Source organism: Salvelinus fontinalis, chromosome 4 (assembly GCF_029448725.1).
Source record: "Salvelinus fontinalis isolate EN_2023a chromosome 4, ASM2944872v1, whole genome shotgun sequence".
NCBI classification, from domain to species: domain Eukaryota; kingdom Metazoa; phylum Chordata; class Actinopteri; order Salmoniformes; family Salmonidae; genus Salvelinus; species Salvelinus fontinalis.
Genome location: NC_074668.1, coordinates 50,610,873 through 50,629,433, shown reverse-complemented (window position 1 = coordinate 50,629,433; position 18,561 = coordinate 50,610,873). Strand labels below are relative to the sequence as shown.

Genomic DNA, 18,561 nt, shown 5'->3' with positions numbered 1-18,561 from the left:
GCTAGCTATATCTACTGGTAGTGCCCCTGCCTGTCTGGCTCTGTTTTCCCGCAGTTTCTCACAGATGGGATCGAAGGACCTTGTGCTGGCTTAGCCAGCTAATCCTAAGGAGGACACTGGTACACAGCAGGTGGGAGGCGAGGGTGACGTGTGCTAGTACTGCTAGCTAGCTAGCACACGTGTTGCCCGTGCCTCCTGTGTACCTGCGTAGCTAGCGGTAAGCGGGGGCGACACTGTGTGCTAGTTACTTAGCAAGCTAGCACATGGTGTCGCTAACTAGCAAGCTGGCTAGCTAGTTAGCACACAGTGTCGCTCCAGCCCCCTGCCTGCTGTACTAGCGAGAGGCAGGGGTGCGACCGGAAGACGGTGTCCTTCGTGTCCGCCTTTCGGGCACTGTTTTCCAGTAGTCCTGTGAACGATGTTGAGGGTTGGGCAGGCGGGAGCGAAGGACGCTGTCTATCGGTATCGCTCCCACTAGCTAGCAAAGAGGACTCCGTTACACGTCAGGCGGTGGTGGATTTTTTAAATTTCCCTTTTGATCCACATTCAAAAGTGTCACACAAGCATGAAGATGTTGTGCACAAGGGGAGGAGTTTATGAAGGAACCAATGGGATGCTCGAGGGGGTGTTCGTGCAGATTCATAAATGCCCACGTGCAGGAGCACCCCAAATTGCGGGCTGCAGTTGTACACTATTGAACTACATCCCTGCACGTGCTTTGAATGTTTTCTCTATCCAGACAGATACACGGCCCAGTCTATTAATGGAAGTAGTTGGCCCAGTCTCGTAATAGAAGTGCTATCTACGCTACCATGAGCTTTCCACTTCCTAGACGTCATTATTTGACCAGTGTGTTGGTTACAACATTAGCGTGAGCAACAATAGTGGAATTGGTGTTTCACCTTTAAAAGAAAAGTCCCCAATTAGTGGAATCAAGTTATTTTCAACTACACTGCTGTTTATATTAGTAACACCTTAATTAACCACCAAGGCCTTATGAGTATTGTCATGTGTCATTGGTACAATTATAGTAGCCCAAGGCTGTCAAAAGCTTTGAAACCTCATAAACCCAATCATATCGTTCAGGGATATTCAACTGGGGGTCCGCGGCCAAGGTAGCCTACTGCAGCGGGTCTGCAATTTTATTTTTTTTTTAATGTTTTTTTATGAATATCGCCAGCAATAACAGAAAAAACACATTTTGAATTGCATACATACAGTAGAAAATAAGATAATATCTTATTTCTAATGATGTCAACTTTATTTCTCAACTCTTAAAATTGAGCAAATTACCCTCATTGGAGCCAATTACTCACTTGAGTATCTGACATAGGCTTTGAAAAAGCACCTGCGAATAGCCTACCAGTGTGGCAAGTGCCGCTGGCTGCTGGTTAGCTTTCTTGACTTGGACATACATTTTTGGCAACACATGGGTAACCTTTGTTTAAACGGCTGCTCTCAGTGAAAATGTGTTTTGAGTTAGTGTATTAGTTAGAAAGGTATGTTAGTTTACGCTTCCAATTCCAATTATGGGGGAGGTCAAAATAATGAAAAACTGTCTACCCGTGTTGTAGTAGTGAACTACATGTAGTTTAACTTGTAATTTAACTACACTTTGCAGTGGCTTGGTGTTAGTTGAACTAAATTCAAATCTTGCTATTGTTTTCAGTAGTTAATACTAGAGGTCGACCGTTTAATCAGAATGGACGATTAATTAGAGCCGATTTCAAGTTTTCATAAATCAGAAATCTGTATTAAAAAAAAAATGTACACCTTTATTTAACTAGGCAAGTCCGTTAAGAACACATTCTTATTTTCAATGACGGCCTAGGAACGGTGGGTTAACTGACTTGTTGAGGGGCAGAACGACAGATTGTTACCTTGTCAGCTCGGGGATTCAATCTTGCAACCTTACAGTTAACCAGTCCAACGCTCTAACCACCTGCCTCTCATTGCACTCCACGAGGAGCCTGCCTGTTAAGCGAATGCAGTAAGAAGCCAAGGTAAGTTACTAGCTAGCATTAAACTTATCTTATAAATAACAATCAGTCAATCATAATCACAAGTTACCTACACATGGTTGATGATAGTTTATCTAGCGTGTCCTGCGTTGCATATAATCGATGCGGTGCGCATTCGCTAGAAAGGTACCTAACCATAAACATCAATGTCTTTCTTAAAATCAATACACAAGTATATATTTTTAAACCTGCATATTTAGTTAATATTGCCTGCTAACATGAATTTCTTTGTGTCACTTCTCTTGCAACAGTGTCAGGGTATATGCAGCAGTTTGGGCCACCTGGCTCGTTGCGAACTAATTTGCCAGAATTTTAGGTAATTATGACATAATATTGAAGGTTGTGCAATGTAACAGGAATATTTAGACTTATGGATGCCACCCGTTAGATAAAATACGGAACTGTTCCGTATTTCACTGAAAGAATAAACGTTTTGTTTTCGAGATGATAGTTTCCGGATTCGACCATATTAATGACCTAAGGCTCGTATTTCCGTGTGTTATTATGTTATAATTAAGTCTATGATTTGATAGAGCAGTCTGACTGAGCGATGGTAGGCAGCAGCAGGCTCGTAAGCATTCATTCAAACAGCATTTTGTGCGTTTTGCTAAGAGCTCTTCGCAATGCTTCAAGCATTATGCTGTTTATGACTTCAAGCTTATCAACTCCCGAGATTAGGCTGGTGTAACCGATGTAAAATGGCTAGCTAGTTAGCGGGGTGCGTGCTAATAGCGTTTCAAACGTCACTCACTCTGAGCCTGTGGTTGTTTCCCTTGCTCTGCATGGGTAACGCTGCTTCGAGGGTGGCTGTTGTTGATGTGTGCCTGGTTCGAGCCCAGGTAGGAGCGAGGCGAGGGACGGAAGCTATACTGTTACACTGGCAATACTAAAGTGCCTATAAGAACATCCAATAGTCAAAGGTATATGAAATACAAACCGTAGAGAGAAATAGTCCTATAATTCCTATAATAACTACAACCTAAAACTTCTTACCTGGGAATGTTGAAGACTCATGTTAAAAGGAACCACCAGCTTTCATATGTTCTCATGTTCTGAGCAAGGAACTTAAACGTTAGCTTTCTTACATGGCACATATTGCACTTTCTTTCTTCTCCAACACTTTGTTTTTGCATTATTTAAACCAAATTGAACATGTTTCATTATTTATTTGAGGCTAAATTGATTTTATTGATGTATTATATTAAGTTAAAATAAGTGTTCATTCAGTATTGTTGTAATTGTCATGATTACAAATCAATTAAAAATAAATAAACAAAATAAAATCGTCCGATTAATCGGTATCAGCTTTTTTTGGTCCTATTGGCGTTGAAAAATCATAATCGGTTGACCTCTATTATTGATATCTACATAGCGCATTGATGTGAATCACTCTGCTGCTCTCTCATTTAGCTATTTGCACCTTACGGATTTTGGTTGTTGTGGATGGCTGTTCACAAATTTAAATGTGTATTTAAACCCAATAATGGTTGATTTCAAGAAGTTTAGGCTGCCTATCAATCATTGTTTTTGAAAACAGTGGACAGCCAGTGAAAAATGTGCTCTTGCAACAGCTGCATAGTGCAGATCCAAGCCTATGGAATAAAGGTGGGACTTTTTTTGCTCAATTTAATTAATACTTATAAATCCATGCTGGTTCTATATACACACATACACTGATACACACACAATGATAGTGAAGACATAAAAACTATGAAATAACATAGAATGCCAAGAGTGTGCAAAGCTGTGAAGGCAAAGGGTGACTCCTTTGAAGAATTTCAAATATAAAATATATTTTGATTTCGTTAACACTTTATTTTTTTTTGGTTACTACATGATTCCGTATGTTTATTTCATAGTTTTGATGTCTTCACTATTATTCTACAATGTAGAAAATAGTAAAAAATAAACAATTGAATGACTGGTACTGTATATATATTGTGATTTGCCCATAAGTTGAAAAACATGTTGATGATTTTTAGGCCATATCGGCCAACCCTACTTTTTGTCCTCATGCTAAGTAGCAGATGCCACAGCAGCCATTTTGCAATGGCACTAGAACAGGGGTATTTAACCGGGGGCTAGGAGTCCACAAGAAAATGTGTGTTTTTTTTTTACTGAATATTGCTAGCAACAACTGAATTTACACATTTTGAAATACATACCTACAGTAGAAAAGGGGATATCTTCTCTGTAATAATGTTGAGCAAATTACACTCATTGGAGCCAATTACTCACTGGAGTATCTGACATAGGCTTTGAAAAAGCAACTGCGAATAGGCTTCCAGTGCGGCAAGAGCTGCTGGTACGCTTTCTTGACTTGGACATACATTTTTGCAAACACATGGCTAACATTTGTTTAAACTGCTTCAGACCTGCCTAATTGTCACTTGAAACCGTTTTAGTGTTTTAATAGGCTTAATTACACATTATTTTAACATCTTACTCCAGTGTGATCTGTTATTGCAATTTATAGTCTTTGACATTTCAGGTTCAGATATAAGAATTTATCACAAAACAGTTTAGATGTAGTGAACTACTTTTTCAAAAAAACCTTAGTAAAGTATATTTTCTTAAGGGTAGCTTAACCTCTACCGAGCACCTACCCCGGGTCCGGGAGCACCCCCCACCCCCCCCACACTGATTAGCATCGCTAGCATAGCGTCACAATTAAATAGTAGCATCTAAATATCATTAAATCACAAGTCCAAGACACCTAATGAAAGATACAGATCCTGTGAATAAAGCCACCATTTCAGATTTTTATAATGTTTTACAGGGAAGACACAATATGTAAATCTATTAGCTAACCACGTTAGCAAAAGACACAATTTTTTTACTCCAACAGTTTTTTCCTGCGTCAGTAGCTATCACTAATTCGACTAAATAAAAAAATATATAGCCACTAACCAAGAAACAACTTCATAAGATGACAGTCTGATAACATATTTATGGTATAGCATAGTTTTTTTTTTTTAAATGTGAATTTTTCAGGTATAAATCACAGTTCTACATTGCAGCTGCAATCTGAAATAGTGCCGACGCAGCCAGAACAATTACAGAGACCAACGTCATATAACTAATTACTTGTCTTAAAACATTTCAGAAAAAATACACAGCGTACAGATATTGAAAGCCCAACATCTGGTGAATCCAAACAATATTTCAGATTTATTAAATGTTTTATAGCGAAAACAAAATGTAGCGCTAAATTAGCATAGCCACGCCAGCCAGAACCAGCTGGCCGCCCCCGACCAGTTCACATGCACGACAGATATATGAAATAACATCGTAAATTGGGTCTTACTATTGCTGATCTTTCATCAGAATGTTGATCAAGGTGTCCTTAGTCCTGATGAGTCGTTCAATCCATTCATAATGGCAACTTTCCCTCTTCATTTAGCATATGTACTGGTCGACTGGCCAAAGTAAAAAAAGTCACAGAACGGAACACGGCAAAACTCCCGAAAAAATTCAAATAATCTGATTAAACTATATTGAAAAAACATACATTAAGATGATATGGTCACATGTATCAAACAAACTTCGAGACGGAGATAGTTTTCACCCGTAACGGCAGCAAAACAGTAGACAATCGCACCTACAAATCGCGCGATTCAGAGAACCGGAAGTTGTCGGTCACGCCAAAGAAATAGGTCTTATTTCACGTCAGTACAAGATAAACAAAAAATTTCTCCTCTGACGTCCTCTTGACACCCAGAGGAAGGCGAATGAAGTGTGTTTCGGGTCATAGGTGGCGTGACCATATATAGGCAGAGCGTTGAAGCGAGCATACACATCTTGCATTCTTCTTCTTGGTCAGGGAAAGTGCTGTCAAATGACTTCTGTTTCACTCAGAGACAAAATTGAAACGGTTTTAGAAACTATAGATTGTTTTCTATCCAATGGTATTAATTATATGCATATAGTAAGAGCAATAATTGAATAAGAGGCAGTTTAATCTGTAGAGAAAATTATGCTAATGCGAAAACAGCACCCCCTGTATTCTCAAGAAGTTTTTCCAGTGTGAAGTAATTGGTAGCTTGTTAAACTATTTTTACAGTAGCTTCCCCAACACTGTCTACCAAATCTATTAATTTTAATATGTTGATTACTTCTCCTTGCTATTATCATTCACCTGATAAGAAAATACGTGGAAAATACGTATGATGGGGGCCGCTGGTTTGCCAGGGAGAGGGGGTCCCTGGGCAAGAAAATGTCTAAGACCCCTGCACTAAAACGTTGGATTGATCAACAAAGTATAGTCAGCCAATCAGGCTCCGTGCGGACTACATCTGTGGAAATGTCAAAATAACATTTCCTTGATTGGCTGACTATCCTTTTGTTGTTAAACGTGCCATTCCAAAAATTGCTGCTGTGGCTTCTGCTACTTAGCATGATGACAAAGTGCTTGTTTTTTCAGAAAACTGCCGTCGTTCAATCTTCTCCGGGGGATAATGGGACAATTTGGGTACATTTTCTGAGCCATGTCTAGTGCCGGCTCCGCGGTGTCTTAATCTAAACAGGAGGCCTGTCTGAACCTAGTACAGCTGTAAGCAAGCGGATCGGATCTTCTGTCTAGCCTACATCCGTCTCAATATTATATTCCGTCTCAATATTGTCCTTTTCAATATTAGCCTAAATGTACCAATTTCACTTGTTGCGGTCTTAATGCTTCATTTGCTTCAAAGCCAGACACGACTATGCCCATTAACACATGTCCCAAATGGCCGTCTATTCCCTATGTAGTGTGCTACTTTTGACCAGGGTCCAGAGGGCTCTGGTCAAAAGTATTGTACTTTAAAGGGAGTGGGGTGCCATTTGGGACACATCCTCAACAGGAAGTGGTGGAGGGTCATGGGAGTTTTCAGCTATTAGATGCAGTTTTTCCTCCGACAGTGTTTCCTAAAAGTATCAAATCAGATTTTATCATTGGATGGACAGATGGCATGGGCACCGGCGTGAGCAGGGACTGGAGATGTGTAGGGACAGTGTTTGTGATGATATAAAGAGCTAATCGGCCTACCATACAGTTGTTAATTTCCTACATGCAGGGCATTCATTTATAGCCACTTTATTCTTCCAATGCTCTGTCGTTCGCTACATACTTTAGTCTTACAGGCTGACTACACTGCTCGCGTTGCTGAGCGTTGTAAAATACATTTAGAAATCTATATTATTCAATTATTGCACCCACACTGCTCGCGCCCCAACCAGCGTCTGCGTTGCCAAGGGCTAAAATAGAACTCAGTTCTATTTCTGACGCAGATCGCGCTGCAAGTCCTGCCTCTCCCATCTCCTCATTGGTTTATAGAAGCAGGTACCCGCGTGCCATTTCCTCATTGGTTATAGCCACGTGGGTGACTGAAAGACGAACGAGGTCAGTGGCGGTAATGTACCTAATTTATGAAAGTTGCCAATCGCAATATAAAGTCAAGAGAAGAAAAGGCCTGGAAGGAAGAGAGATGACTAGAAACGATTCGGTTGACCGTTTTATGTGTGGATTAATTGGCGGCGTAGAGGACCTTGTGCATTTCAGGTAAAGTAACAACTCAATGTTATATCCCAGGACAAATTAGCTAGCAACAGCAAGGTAGCTAAATTGGACAAATTAGCTAGCATATGCAAGCTAACTAGCTAAATTGCCATAAATGTTTAATGCTTTTCGACCTGTCCCCAAATTAATATAATTGGTTCAGAGTTTGTTTTGATATTTTAACCTGCGTGTCGTAATCGTGTTTGGTGTGGGGGGACAAAATATATTTATGCACGATGGCGCATGTGCGTAGCCGGTTTGGGTTCCATGTTAGACTGCCAGCATTGAAGTTGTATGTGGTGACGAGGGGTGTTGTATAAAAAAAGTAATCAGCGATTGGATTGTCTAACCAATCAGAGTATCAAAGCCAATGACGAATTTTCTAACCATCGCTTTACCCACGTGTTCTAGCCTAACCCGTTGGTTTCTGAACCAACCAGATTGCCCCAAAGTGTTAACATTTGAAGGGTCGGAGGTACCTAGATCAAGACTCATTGTGGAGAAGAAACTAACGTTCATGGGTGTGGCGTAGCGTTTGGCCGTAGCCAGGCAAATTCATTTAATGTTGAAGGTCCCCTTTCTGTGACAAATAAACCAAGCCTAGTGGTTATGTAAGTGTGTGGTGTTGAGCAGGGACAAAGCCCTTACTTTACTGTATGTTACATCGACCTTGGTTGTTGTTTTTTTGTGTCCAAGATGCAACCATAGTAGACCAGTCTGGGCAACTTGATCGTTTCAAAACCTGTAAGGATGTTGAATAATTAAGTATTATGTAGATTAATCCAAAATCCAGCACAAATGTACATTCCAACAGGATGTGACACGGTTGCCATGGTTACTCATCAACACAGACCTCACCATCCCCTCCAACCCACTGGTATAAAGAGCTGGAGACTGTTTTCAACATAGTCTACACTCGATTGCCTATGCAGATTCATGGACCGGCTATATCCGGGTTGCATATAAACAACTTCACATGCACTAGCACTCAATGCACACACGGAACAGCGTGAACTGTGATAACATTCTGTCGTCCAAAAATATGGCAGACATTGGATTTTTATTTGATTTAACAGGCAAGTCAGTTAAACATTCTTATTTACAATGACGGCCAAACCCTCCCCTAACCTGGACGACGCTGGGCCTATGGGACTCCCGATCACGGCTGGTTGTGACAGCCTGGGGCTGATTATCAAATGTTAATATCTTCGGCTGTGAATGATGGGGGAAAAACCTTTGTCCACAAAATATACATAAACTATCTTAATAGGAATTTTCTTATCTGACTTCTCTATGTGGCCGTCTATGGAAATTGTTTTTCGAGACTGGGCATCAATTAAAGTGCAGTACCGACGCAAGACTGTAGGAGCAGTCAAAACCGTGATTCGAGACCGGAACCTTGGCCCATTGCTCCAACCCACACGAAGCAACGAGGTGACACTCCATGGAAAGTAGAGGTCGACCGATTATGATTTTTCAACGCCGATACTGATACCGATTTATTGGAGGACCAAAAACAGCCCATACCGATTAAATCGGCAGATTAAAAATAAATAAATGTATTTGTAATAATGACAATTACAACAATACTGACTGAACACTTATTTGAAACTTAATATAATACATCAATAAAATCAATTTAGCCTCAAATAAATAATGAAACATGTTCAATTTGGTTTAAATAATGCAAAAACAAAGTGTTGGAGAAGAAAGAAAGTGCAATATGTGCCATGTAAGAAAGCTAACGTTTAAGTTCCTTGCTCAGAACATGAGAACATATGAAAGCTGGTGGTTCCTTTTAACATGAGTCTTCAACATTCCCAGGTAAGAAGTTTTAGGTTGTAGTTATTATAGGAATTATAGGACTATTTCTCTCTATGATTTGTATTTCATATACCTTTGACTATTGGATGTTCTTATAGGCACTTTAGTATTGCCAGTGTAACAGTATAGCTTCCGTCCCTCGCCTCGCTCCTACCTGGGCTCGAACATGGAACACATCGACAACAGCCACCCTCAAAGCAGCGTTACCCATGCAGAGCAAGGGGAACAACTACTCCAAGTCTCAGAGCGAGTGACATTTGAAACGCTATTAGCGCGCACCCCGCTAACTAGCTAGCCATTTCACATCGGTTACACCAGCCTAATCTCGGGAGTTGATAGGCTTGAAGTCATAAACAGCATAATGCTTGAAGCATTGAGAAGAGCTCCTGGCAAAACGCATGAAATGCTGTTTGAATGAATGCTTACGAGCCTGCTGCTGCCTACCATCGCTCAGTCAGACTGCTCTATCAAATCATAGACATAATTATAACATAACAACACACAGAAATATGAGCCTTAGGTCATTAATATGGTCGAATCCGGAAACTATCATCTCGAAAACAAAACGTTTATTATTTCAGTGAAATACGGAACCGTTCCGTATTTTATCTAACGGGTGGCATCCATAAGTCTAAATATTCCTGTTACATTGCACAACCTTCAACGTTATGTCATAATTACCTAAAATTCTGGCAAATTAGTTCGCAACGAGCCAGGCGGCCCAAACTGTTGCATATACCCTGATTCTGCGTGCAATGAACGCAAGAGAAGTGACACAATTTCACTTGGTTAATATTGCCTGCTAACCTGGATTTCTTTTAGCCAAATATGCAGGTTTAAAAAATATATACTTCTGTGTATTGATTTTAAGAAAGGCATTGATGTTTATGGTTAGGTACACGTTGGAGCAACGACAGTCCTTTTTCACAAATGCGCACCGCATCGATTATATGCAACGCAGGACACGCTAGATAAACTAGTAATATCATCAACCATGTGTAGTTAACTAGTGATTATGATTGATTGTTTTTTATAAGATACGTTTAATGCTAGCTAGCAACTTACCTTGGCTTCTTACTGCATTCGCGTAACAGGCAGGCTCCTCGTGGATTGCAATGAGAGGCAGGTGGTTAGAGCGTTGGACTGGTTAACTGTAAGGTTGCAAGATTGAATCCCCGAGCTGACAAGGTAAAACTGTCGTTCTGCCCCTGAACAAGGCAGCCGTTCCTAGGCCGTCTTAACTGACTTGCCTAGTTAAATAAAGGTTTTTAAAAATCGGCCAAATCGGTGTCCAAAAATACAGATTTCCGATTGATACGAAAACTTTAAATCGGCCCTAATTAATCAGCCATTCCGATTAATCGGTCGACCTCTAATGGAAAGTGTGACAGGCGGAGTTTCACGTACACAGTTACATCTCCACTCACCCATTGGTCTTACTAGACAAAAGAACCAAAGAGACAGCGACGTTATTGTTGACCAGGCTCATCATATTCCTGTCTGCTGTTCACACACAACCCACTGTCTTTTATGTTGTCATATAACCTGGAGAGTTTGGAAACAACATCTAGGCCTAACATTAACTAATAGGATATGTCAAATAATAGTCCCTATTTCATGTTTGTAGGCCCTATGCACATGTTTGTTATCCACCAGTATTTTTGTAAACTGAGCAAAATGTCCTAGCGGCTGCTTATACTGTACATCACATATGTCAGAGTCAAGGCCCGCGGGCCACATCCGGCCCGCGAGAAGGTTTTTTACGGCCCCTGGGATGATCTTGATTTATTATTAGAACCGGCCCGCAGACCGCAGCAAGCCGGCAGCCCGCAGATCTTTTACACGCACCAATACTACATTTCCCACAATGCAACGGTGACGCACCGAGCAGTAGGCTGCTTCATTTCAATATTTATTGGCACAGCAGTCGTCAGCATCACAGTAAAATTAACTTTCAGATACCCATCAAAAATGGCAAAACGGAAGGTGGAAGGCCAGGCTGCTGTCAAGGCCAGTTTTATTTTGGCAGAAGAGATCGCTAAATCAGCCCGGCCATTTACGGAGGGGGATTTCATCAAAAACTGCATGATTAAAGTTTGTGACGAAGTTTGCCCAGAAAAAAGGCAACTCTTTTTAAATGTGAGTCTGAGCAGAAACACCATTGCCGAGAGAGTAGACCAGTTGTCCATCAATCTAAAAGAGCAGCTTGTGAAAAAGGGAAAAGATTTCATTGCATATTCCTTGGCTGTGGATGAGAGCACCGACATTTCTGACATTGCCCAGTTGTCAATTTTCATCCGCGGAGTGGACTCCAGCCTAAGCGTGACAGAGGAGTTTTTGGCTTTACGTCCTATGCATGGCACAACTACGGGGCATGATTTGTATGAAGAGGTGTCAAGATGTGTAAATGAGATGGAGCTGCCTTGGGAAAAACTCGTGGGTTTGACAACCGACGGAGCACCTGCGATGTGTGGACACAGGAGCGGACTGGTGGCGAAGATACGGGAAAAGATGCAAGAGGAAAACGCGACAGGTGAGCTGACAGCTTATCATTGTATCATACACCAGGAAGCGTTGTGCGGTAAAGCCTTGAAAATGGAGCATGTAATGAGCATCATCACGCGCACAGTTAACTTTATCAGAGCCAAAGGTTTGAATCACCGCCAGTTCAAGGCATTTCTGACGGAGTTAGAAACGGAGCATGGTGATTTGCCTTATCACACAGAGGTGCGATGGCTAAGCCAGGGAAAGGTGCTTCAAAGATGTTTCGAGCTTCGTGAGGAGATTTGTCTGTTCTTGGACAGCAAAGGGAAAGACACAACACAACTCCGAGACGAAATGTTTCTGTGTGAAATGGCTTTTCTGTGTGACATTACGAGTCATCTGAATGCAATGAACTTGCAGCTGCAGGGTCGGGATCATGTCATCTCTGATATGTACAGTACAGTGAAGGCATTTAAAACCAAACTGACTCTGTGGGAGACGCAGATGCGGAAAGAAAATTTGAGCCACTTTCCCAGCTGCCAGACCATGAAAGAGAAGCTCTCTACCAGTGCGTTCCCGAGCGCACAGTTGGCTGATAAAATAGGTATGCTTGCCGCTGACTTTCGACGCCGATTTGCTGACTTTGAAGCACAAAAAAGCAGGTTGGAACTGCTCGGTAACCCATTTGCTGTTGACGTGGAAAGCTCACCACCAAACCTCCAAATGGAGTTGATTGACCTCCAATGCAATGATGCACTGAGGGCAAAATATGCGGCAGTGGGTGCTGCGGAGTTCGCCCGTTTCCTCCCCGACACAATGCCCCAGCTGCGCATCCAGGCTGCTCAAACGTTGTCTATGTTTGGCAGCACATACCTGTGTGAACAACTGTTTTCTTTGATGAACCTGAACAAAACATCACACAGAAGTCGACTTACTGCTGAACACCTCCACTCAATTCTGAGGATTTCCTCAGCTCAGAGCCTTACCCCGAACATTGATGAACTTGTGGAAAAGATGGGACACCACCAAGTATCACCCTCAACCTCAAACAAGTGAACATTACTGTGCAATCACATATTTAGAGTTTTTACTCAGTTCAAGTTTAAAAGTTAAAGTTTAATATTTGTTTTCACTGCATGTTACTTCTCCTTAAACAAAGTGTTGTTTTTGATTAATAGATTTTTGCACTTTATTTTATTGTATTTCAATCCAATTATATTTTAAAAATATTTCAGTTGAGTGGATGATAGAAAATTGCTATTATTGTTTTTTTCTTTGAAGTAAATTTAGCCCACTTTTGCTAAAATAGAAAATATAGGCTACTGATGGTGCCTTGAATACCGGTTTCTTTCATTTAATGTTCATGTTATGGGGATTTTTATATAAAGGAAATTTGTCTTTTGTGTCTGTTGAAAATTAAAGATTACTGACAGAGCCATAAGAAAATATTGCTTTATTTATCTGATCATATTGGAATATATTTGTTAGGTTTTCAGTAGGTTCAATTAGGTTCACTAGACTATATGCGTCATTAAAAAAAATTTCAATGAACATTCGAACAGTCCGGCCCTCGGCTTGTAGCTAAATTTTTTATTTGGCCCTCCGTCCATTTGACTTTGACACCCCTGCTGTACATCATGTTGCCCTATGGGATTGTGTGGCATTTTCCTTCAATTTAGCCTTTCAGGAAACACCAATGACCCCCACAAGCCAGGTGACAGAATTAACGAAAGAATGCCTATTTTCTTGCTAATCTCTATAACAGAAATTATTTGGCCACTGTTTGAAGAGATTGTAATTGTTTGTTGTCCATCTCTCACAGTGTATCTCCGTGTAGGATTGCTCTCATCCCGAACTAAGATGACGATCTAACAATATTTTTCTAAAACCAGACATGGAACATATGCCTACTATATAATCTGTTGTTTTTCGGCTCAAAGAATACTTAATTAATTTGCTAGATGTTAAGTTAGAGCAAATATTTACAGTACTACTTGTTCTATGATTCATTATTTATAGGCCACCCCACAAGGCAGCTCAGGTGAGAAGAAGTGAAAGAGTCAGTTGTCCTTTTGTGTTTGGGAAGGACACTCACACAGGAGGGGCCCGGCTGTCAGCTGTGAGCCAGCGCAGTGTTGGCAACCAGGCCCAAACGTACGCTTGACGTTGGCCTGGGTCGGGCAGCCGGAGAGACTGTGTGGGGTTAGCATCATCAGCACTTCTATCTCATATCTTCAGAGAGCAGTTTTCCTGACTGTGAGGAGGATGGAAGATGCCTGTATTGTTCCCTGCTCCTTGCCCTGACCTCAAGCGAAACAGTGGTCTCTCCCTCTCACTCACTCACACAGCCTCAGTAGGTTACGTAGCAGTTGAATGAAAATAAATTATTTGCTATAAACATGACCATATACAGTAGCGTAGACTGAAAAATATTTCTCTCATTGGCAATGTAGTGGCATTTCGAAGGTATGTCTGCTTTGATACCACACTGCTCCTTGACTGCTGTTATGATCCTCTGAAATGACTAATGTAACTGTCTGTTGATGATCTATTGCAATACTATGCACAATATAACAGTCATAATGGTGTTATTCTTCTTGTAGGGTCAGCATCGCATCAGACCTCGCAGTTCTCCTCATATGAAGTCACCATACCCAAGCGCTTTGGGAAGCAGAGGAGAGACATGGATAGCTCAGATTCTAACCAGGTAAACCATGGCAATACATACAGAGAGAAAGCATTGTTGCTGTTGTTCACCTCTAAAGTCCTTGCTGTCAGCGTCTATCAGTGTGTGGTGCTGATAGTGAGTTAGTTTCCTCCTGACTTCCCTCCCTGTGTTGGGATCCCTCTCTCTCTCCACTCTCTTTGTCTCTCACTCTCCTCTCCAGCTCTCTAACAACTCTGGCAGGAAATGTCAGAGTGGTAATATTTCTAGGTAGCCCACTGCCACTTCCTATTCACTCTGACCTCTGAAAACTCTGAATAAGAAAGAACTCTACAGTATTTGTACTCTGAAAAGCCATCCTCCACATTTTGTTTGTAGATTGTCTGTGATAATGTCACATCTTCGAGAATTCAGGGAGTCGCTGGTTTTATGTTCTAGACTCTCAAGACAGTGGACGATCCAGAGTTTTTACTATGGTTGTGTATTCTTAGCTGTTTTTTCTTCCTGGATAGCGTGTTGGAGCATGTTGCCTTCCAAACAGACAGCCCCCCTTCCGTAGAGACTTGGAGGAGTGGGTAAAATGTGAGAATTCCGTATGAAGGAGTGTGAAAGTTTTGAGGGTGTGTTCAGACAAAAGAGCTCTGTCATTTCTTTGTGCTGCAATGGACTTTGAATCCCCGAGCCAACTAGGTGAAAAATATCTGCCCTTGAGCAAGGCACTTAACCCTAATTCCTCAATCCTAGTTCCTCCGTTAAGTCACTCTTAAAAATTACTAAAATGTAGTATATGTGCACCCTTACATAAGTGACTAAAGTTTATTAATTTGCATGGCTTGGATGGTCTATCCTCTAGCGGTTGGCATGGGTCGGCAAGGTTTCGAAACTGGCCTACTGCCTTGTGACACATTCTCTCTCTACCCTCTCTGTGATCTTGTCTATCTCTTCCCACTCCCTAAAATATGGTGAATTTGCTAACTCAAGGCATTGCAGTCATAAACCATAGGTGGGGAGAAGATGAGAGGGTGAATATCAGTTTTTGGCTGTGGTGTGTGGATGGATGGGTGTTGGCCTCAGTTATCCTGGGACTAGAAGGCACTGGGGGGAGTGCTAGACAGTGCTAGGGGAATGTCAGTCAGCCTCAAAATGGCTGAAGGAATGGAATTGACAGCATCTAGAACACCAATCCAGAGCACCACTAGCCTATCCCAAAACTTCTCCCTCCAGCCGTGCTGCGGATTTTTCACAGGAACCATCTGTGAGAAACAGATGCCCACACTATGGGGGGGTAGGAGGAGTCTGAAAAAGCACCAACACCTGTGGTTAGCCTCCTCCACCCCATGTCACACCTGCTATATGGCACAAACAAACAAGGACTTTTCTCCTGTTTTCTAGAGTAATATTTTTATTTAACCTTTATTTAACTAGGCGAGTCAGTTAAGAACAAATTATGTTTTACAATGACGGCCTACCAAGTAAATACAAGGCCAGTGAATCAAGTTGACAGCTGCAGACCTGGCCCTGTCTTTATTGGTCCCCTACACCCAACCTAGGGCTGGGCAGTATACTGTATTTTACCATATACCGGTATTTATGCACAGACCGGTTTGGGTTTTACTTCACCTTCTAAAACGGTATTTGAATGTTTGGTTTGTTAAATGTGATACGCTGTGTGTAACGTCCATTGTTATAGTTTACTCCACTACTTGAGTCATCTCTCTCACTCACTCTCTCACACACACACACACACAGAGACCTAGTCACTCAAGGAGCGCATTTGTTGTTGCTTGACCACGAGACACATTCTTTCATTCTGCATGGTCAATGCAACAATGTTGATGACAATATAAATCCACAAGCGTTCTATAATTACAATATTAGTTTGTGTTTCTTACATCTGCAAACAACTTTGTATTTTCTTAGCAAGTTAAGCTAAATCGTGTTAGACACTAATGCTAATCGCTAGATAGCTAACTAGCTAATAAAAGTAATGGGTCAGAGCAAACGAAGCTAGCTAATACAGCCTGATACCAGTACTGGTGGAGGCTTAAATCAGCATGTAGTTTGTGCAACAGTATCTTCTAAATCAAAGAGGAATAGGCAAAGCATGATATGTTGGCTATATAAATAAAGATTTAATTTAGCCAAATATTTATAGGGTCCCCTAGGAAACACTCTGAACATCACTTTGGTTCCTACCCTGTCACAATAACTTGTCCATGGTATTTTCATTTGATGTTATGTCAGACAACACTAATCAAAGTGCCCACTATTATTTATATCCTAACTATAGAATGATAATAAACATTCTATTTCCATGATTACAAAAGTTCACTCGTGTTTTGATCTAAATCGCAATTGCAACATTTGGTTAAAAATAAGGCTTAGTATTTTTGCCCATATCGTGGCAGTGTGGAAATGGTCTCAAGTGAGTGCAGGAAATGCAGAAATTTATGGAAATGCTGGAAATTAATTTAGGTTGAAGTTGAATTGAACCGTATAAAACAATCCGAATGGAGAAAGACCCATTGAAATCATTTAGAATATATGTGTTGCCACCCTAGGGTCACGCACTACTCATAAAGCAAATGTAGAACTTTTATTAATCAAAAACATAAAATACCATCAAATTTGAAAAATACCATATTATATTTTGGCCTTATCGCCCAGCCCTACCCCAACCTCATCATCTACCTCTGTCAACAAGGAAAGATATGTTTTTGTCATTAATTCTCTCACTCACTCAGACAAGCGCACAAGCAAGCGCGCGTGCGCACACACGCTTGCACTGACTGACTGGCATCAGCAAAACTAAACTAACTAATCTGCCTCCAGTCACAACTGGTCTTCCTCTCTGCAGCCTCCTAATGTCATTATTAAAAGGTCAGTGACTAGTGGCACAATTACACAGTTCAACCATCTGTCATGCCTCTGAGGCTGCTTTCCAAATGACACCCTATCGCCTATATAGTTGGGCCCTGGTCTAAAGTAGTGCACTATGTAGGGAATGGGGATGGGGTGCCATTTGGGACGCAGCCTCTGTAAACCTTAATGAAGGTCTATTGACCAAAACACTGTTTAAAAAATAAACTATTAAATTGTTGGTGGAACATTCAAGATGACCAGTGTTTACTTTTTTTCGGCCTTCAAATTTATCTCGCGGGTTTGCGCCTCGATGAAAGTGAGTAATCTGTAACCATGAGACGGTTCTGATTCACTGGAATAACTGTGTCAAATTTAGTCTCTTCACAGGTTTTCACAACACATGTCCTTTTAGGCTAGACACCATTTAACCTATTAAGAGATTCAGACTCCAGACCGAGGACACTGACTGGCCACCTTCTATTTCCTCAGCTTCAATGACAGCATCTTGAAGACATCTACAAATAGCTTTGGTCTTGCTTTTATTTGGTTTGCCTTGATTGGTGAGTCAAATAGCCCATGTTTCTACATCGACAGACATCCAAGTACTACTTGTTTGCTTTCATTCCTCTGGGGTCTGTTGGTTACACACCTAAGTACTGGGTTCGTTCACTAGGAACCAAACGAAAGCAAACGGCCTGAAACAGGGAGGTATTAGCCTGAACGTTTTCGATAAGAAACGCTCGTTTTTGTTGCAGCGTGTTTCTTATTGCAAAATGTTTTGCTACGGTGTGCACTAATGAATGCACCCAATGACTGAGTTACCCTGTCACTCCGCTTTGTTTGTCCATCCAAATCCAGCATTGAAATGACTCCAGTTGTCTTTGCTTTTACAGGTGTCCTATATCATCAGTGCCATGGGAAAAGAGCACGTTGTTGTCCTGGAGAAGAATGAGTACGTATTGCCCACCCATGTTCTCCCTTGTCTTCTCTTGTAGATCGGCTTAGGCGGTATCCAGATTGTCATACCTTCATACCGACCTTGTGCCATACTGGGATATTCGTTAATACCGGCACTGAATACAAGGGGCGCTATTTTCAAACCCCACTGATCCTCTGTAATCCAAAGCTTAGCAATGCTAACAAGTACACATCCAATAGAGAATGCTAAC

General features: G+C 41.3%; 1 protein-coding gene across 2 annotated transcripts in view; it reads left to right on the top strand.

Annotated features, from left to right (window-relative positions):
- Positions 1-18,561, top strand: part of adam9 (ADAM metallopeptidase domain 9) — a 98,964-nt gene that overhangs the window by 954 nt on the left and 79,449 nt on the right. For both annotated transcript variants that reach the window (XM_055920493.1, XM_055920492.1), the window contains exons 2-3: positions 14,469-14,572; positions 18,286-18,344. In XM_055920493.1, coding sequence (XP_055776468.1) covers positions 14,469-14,572; positions 18,286-18,344 — 163 coding nt within the window. The remainder of the gene's footprint in view (positions 1-14,468; positions 14,573-18,285; positions 18,345-18,561) is intronic.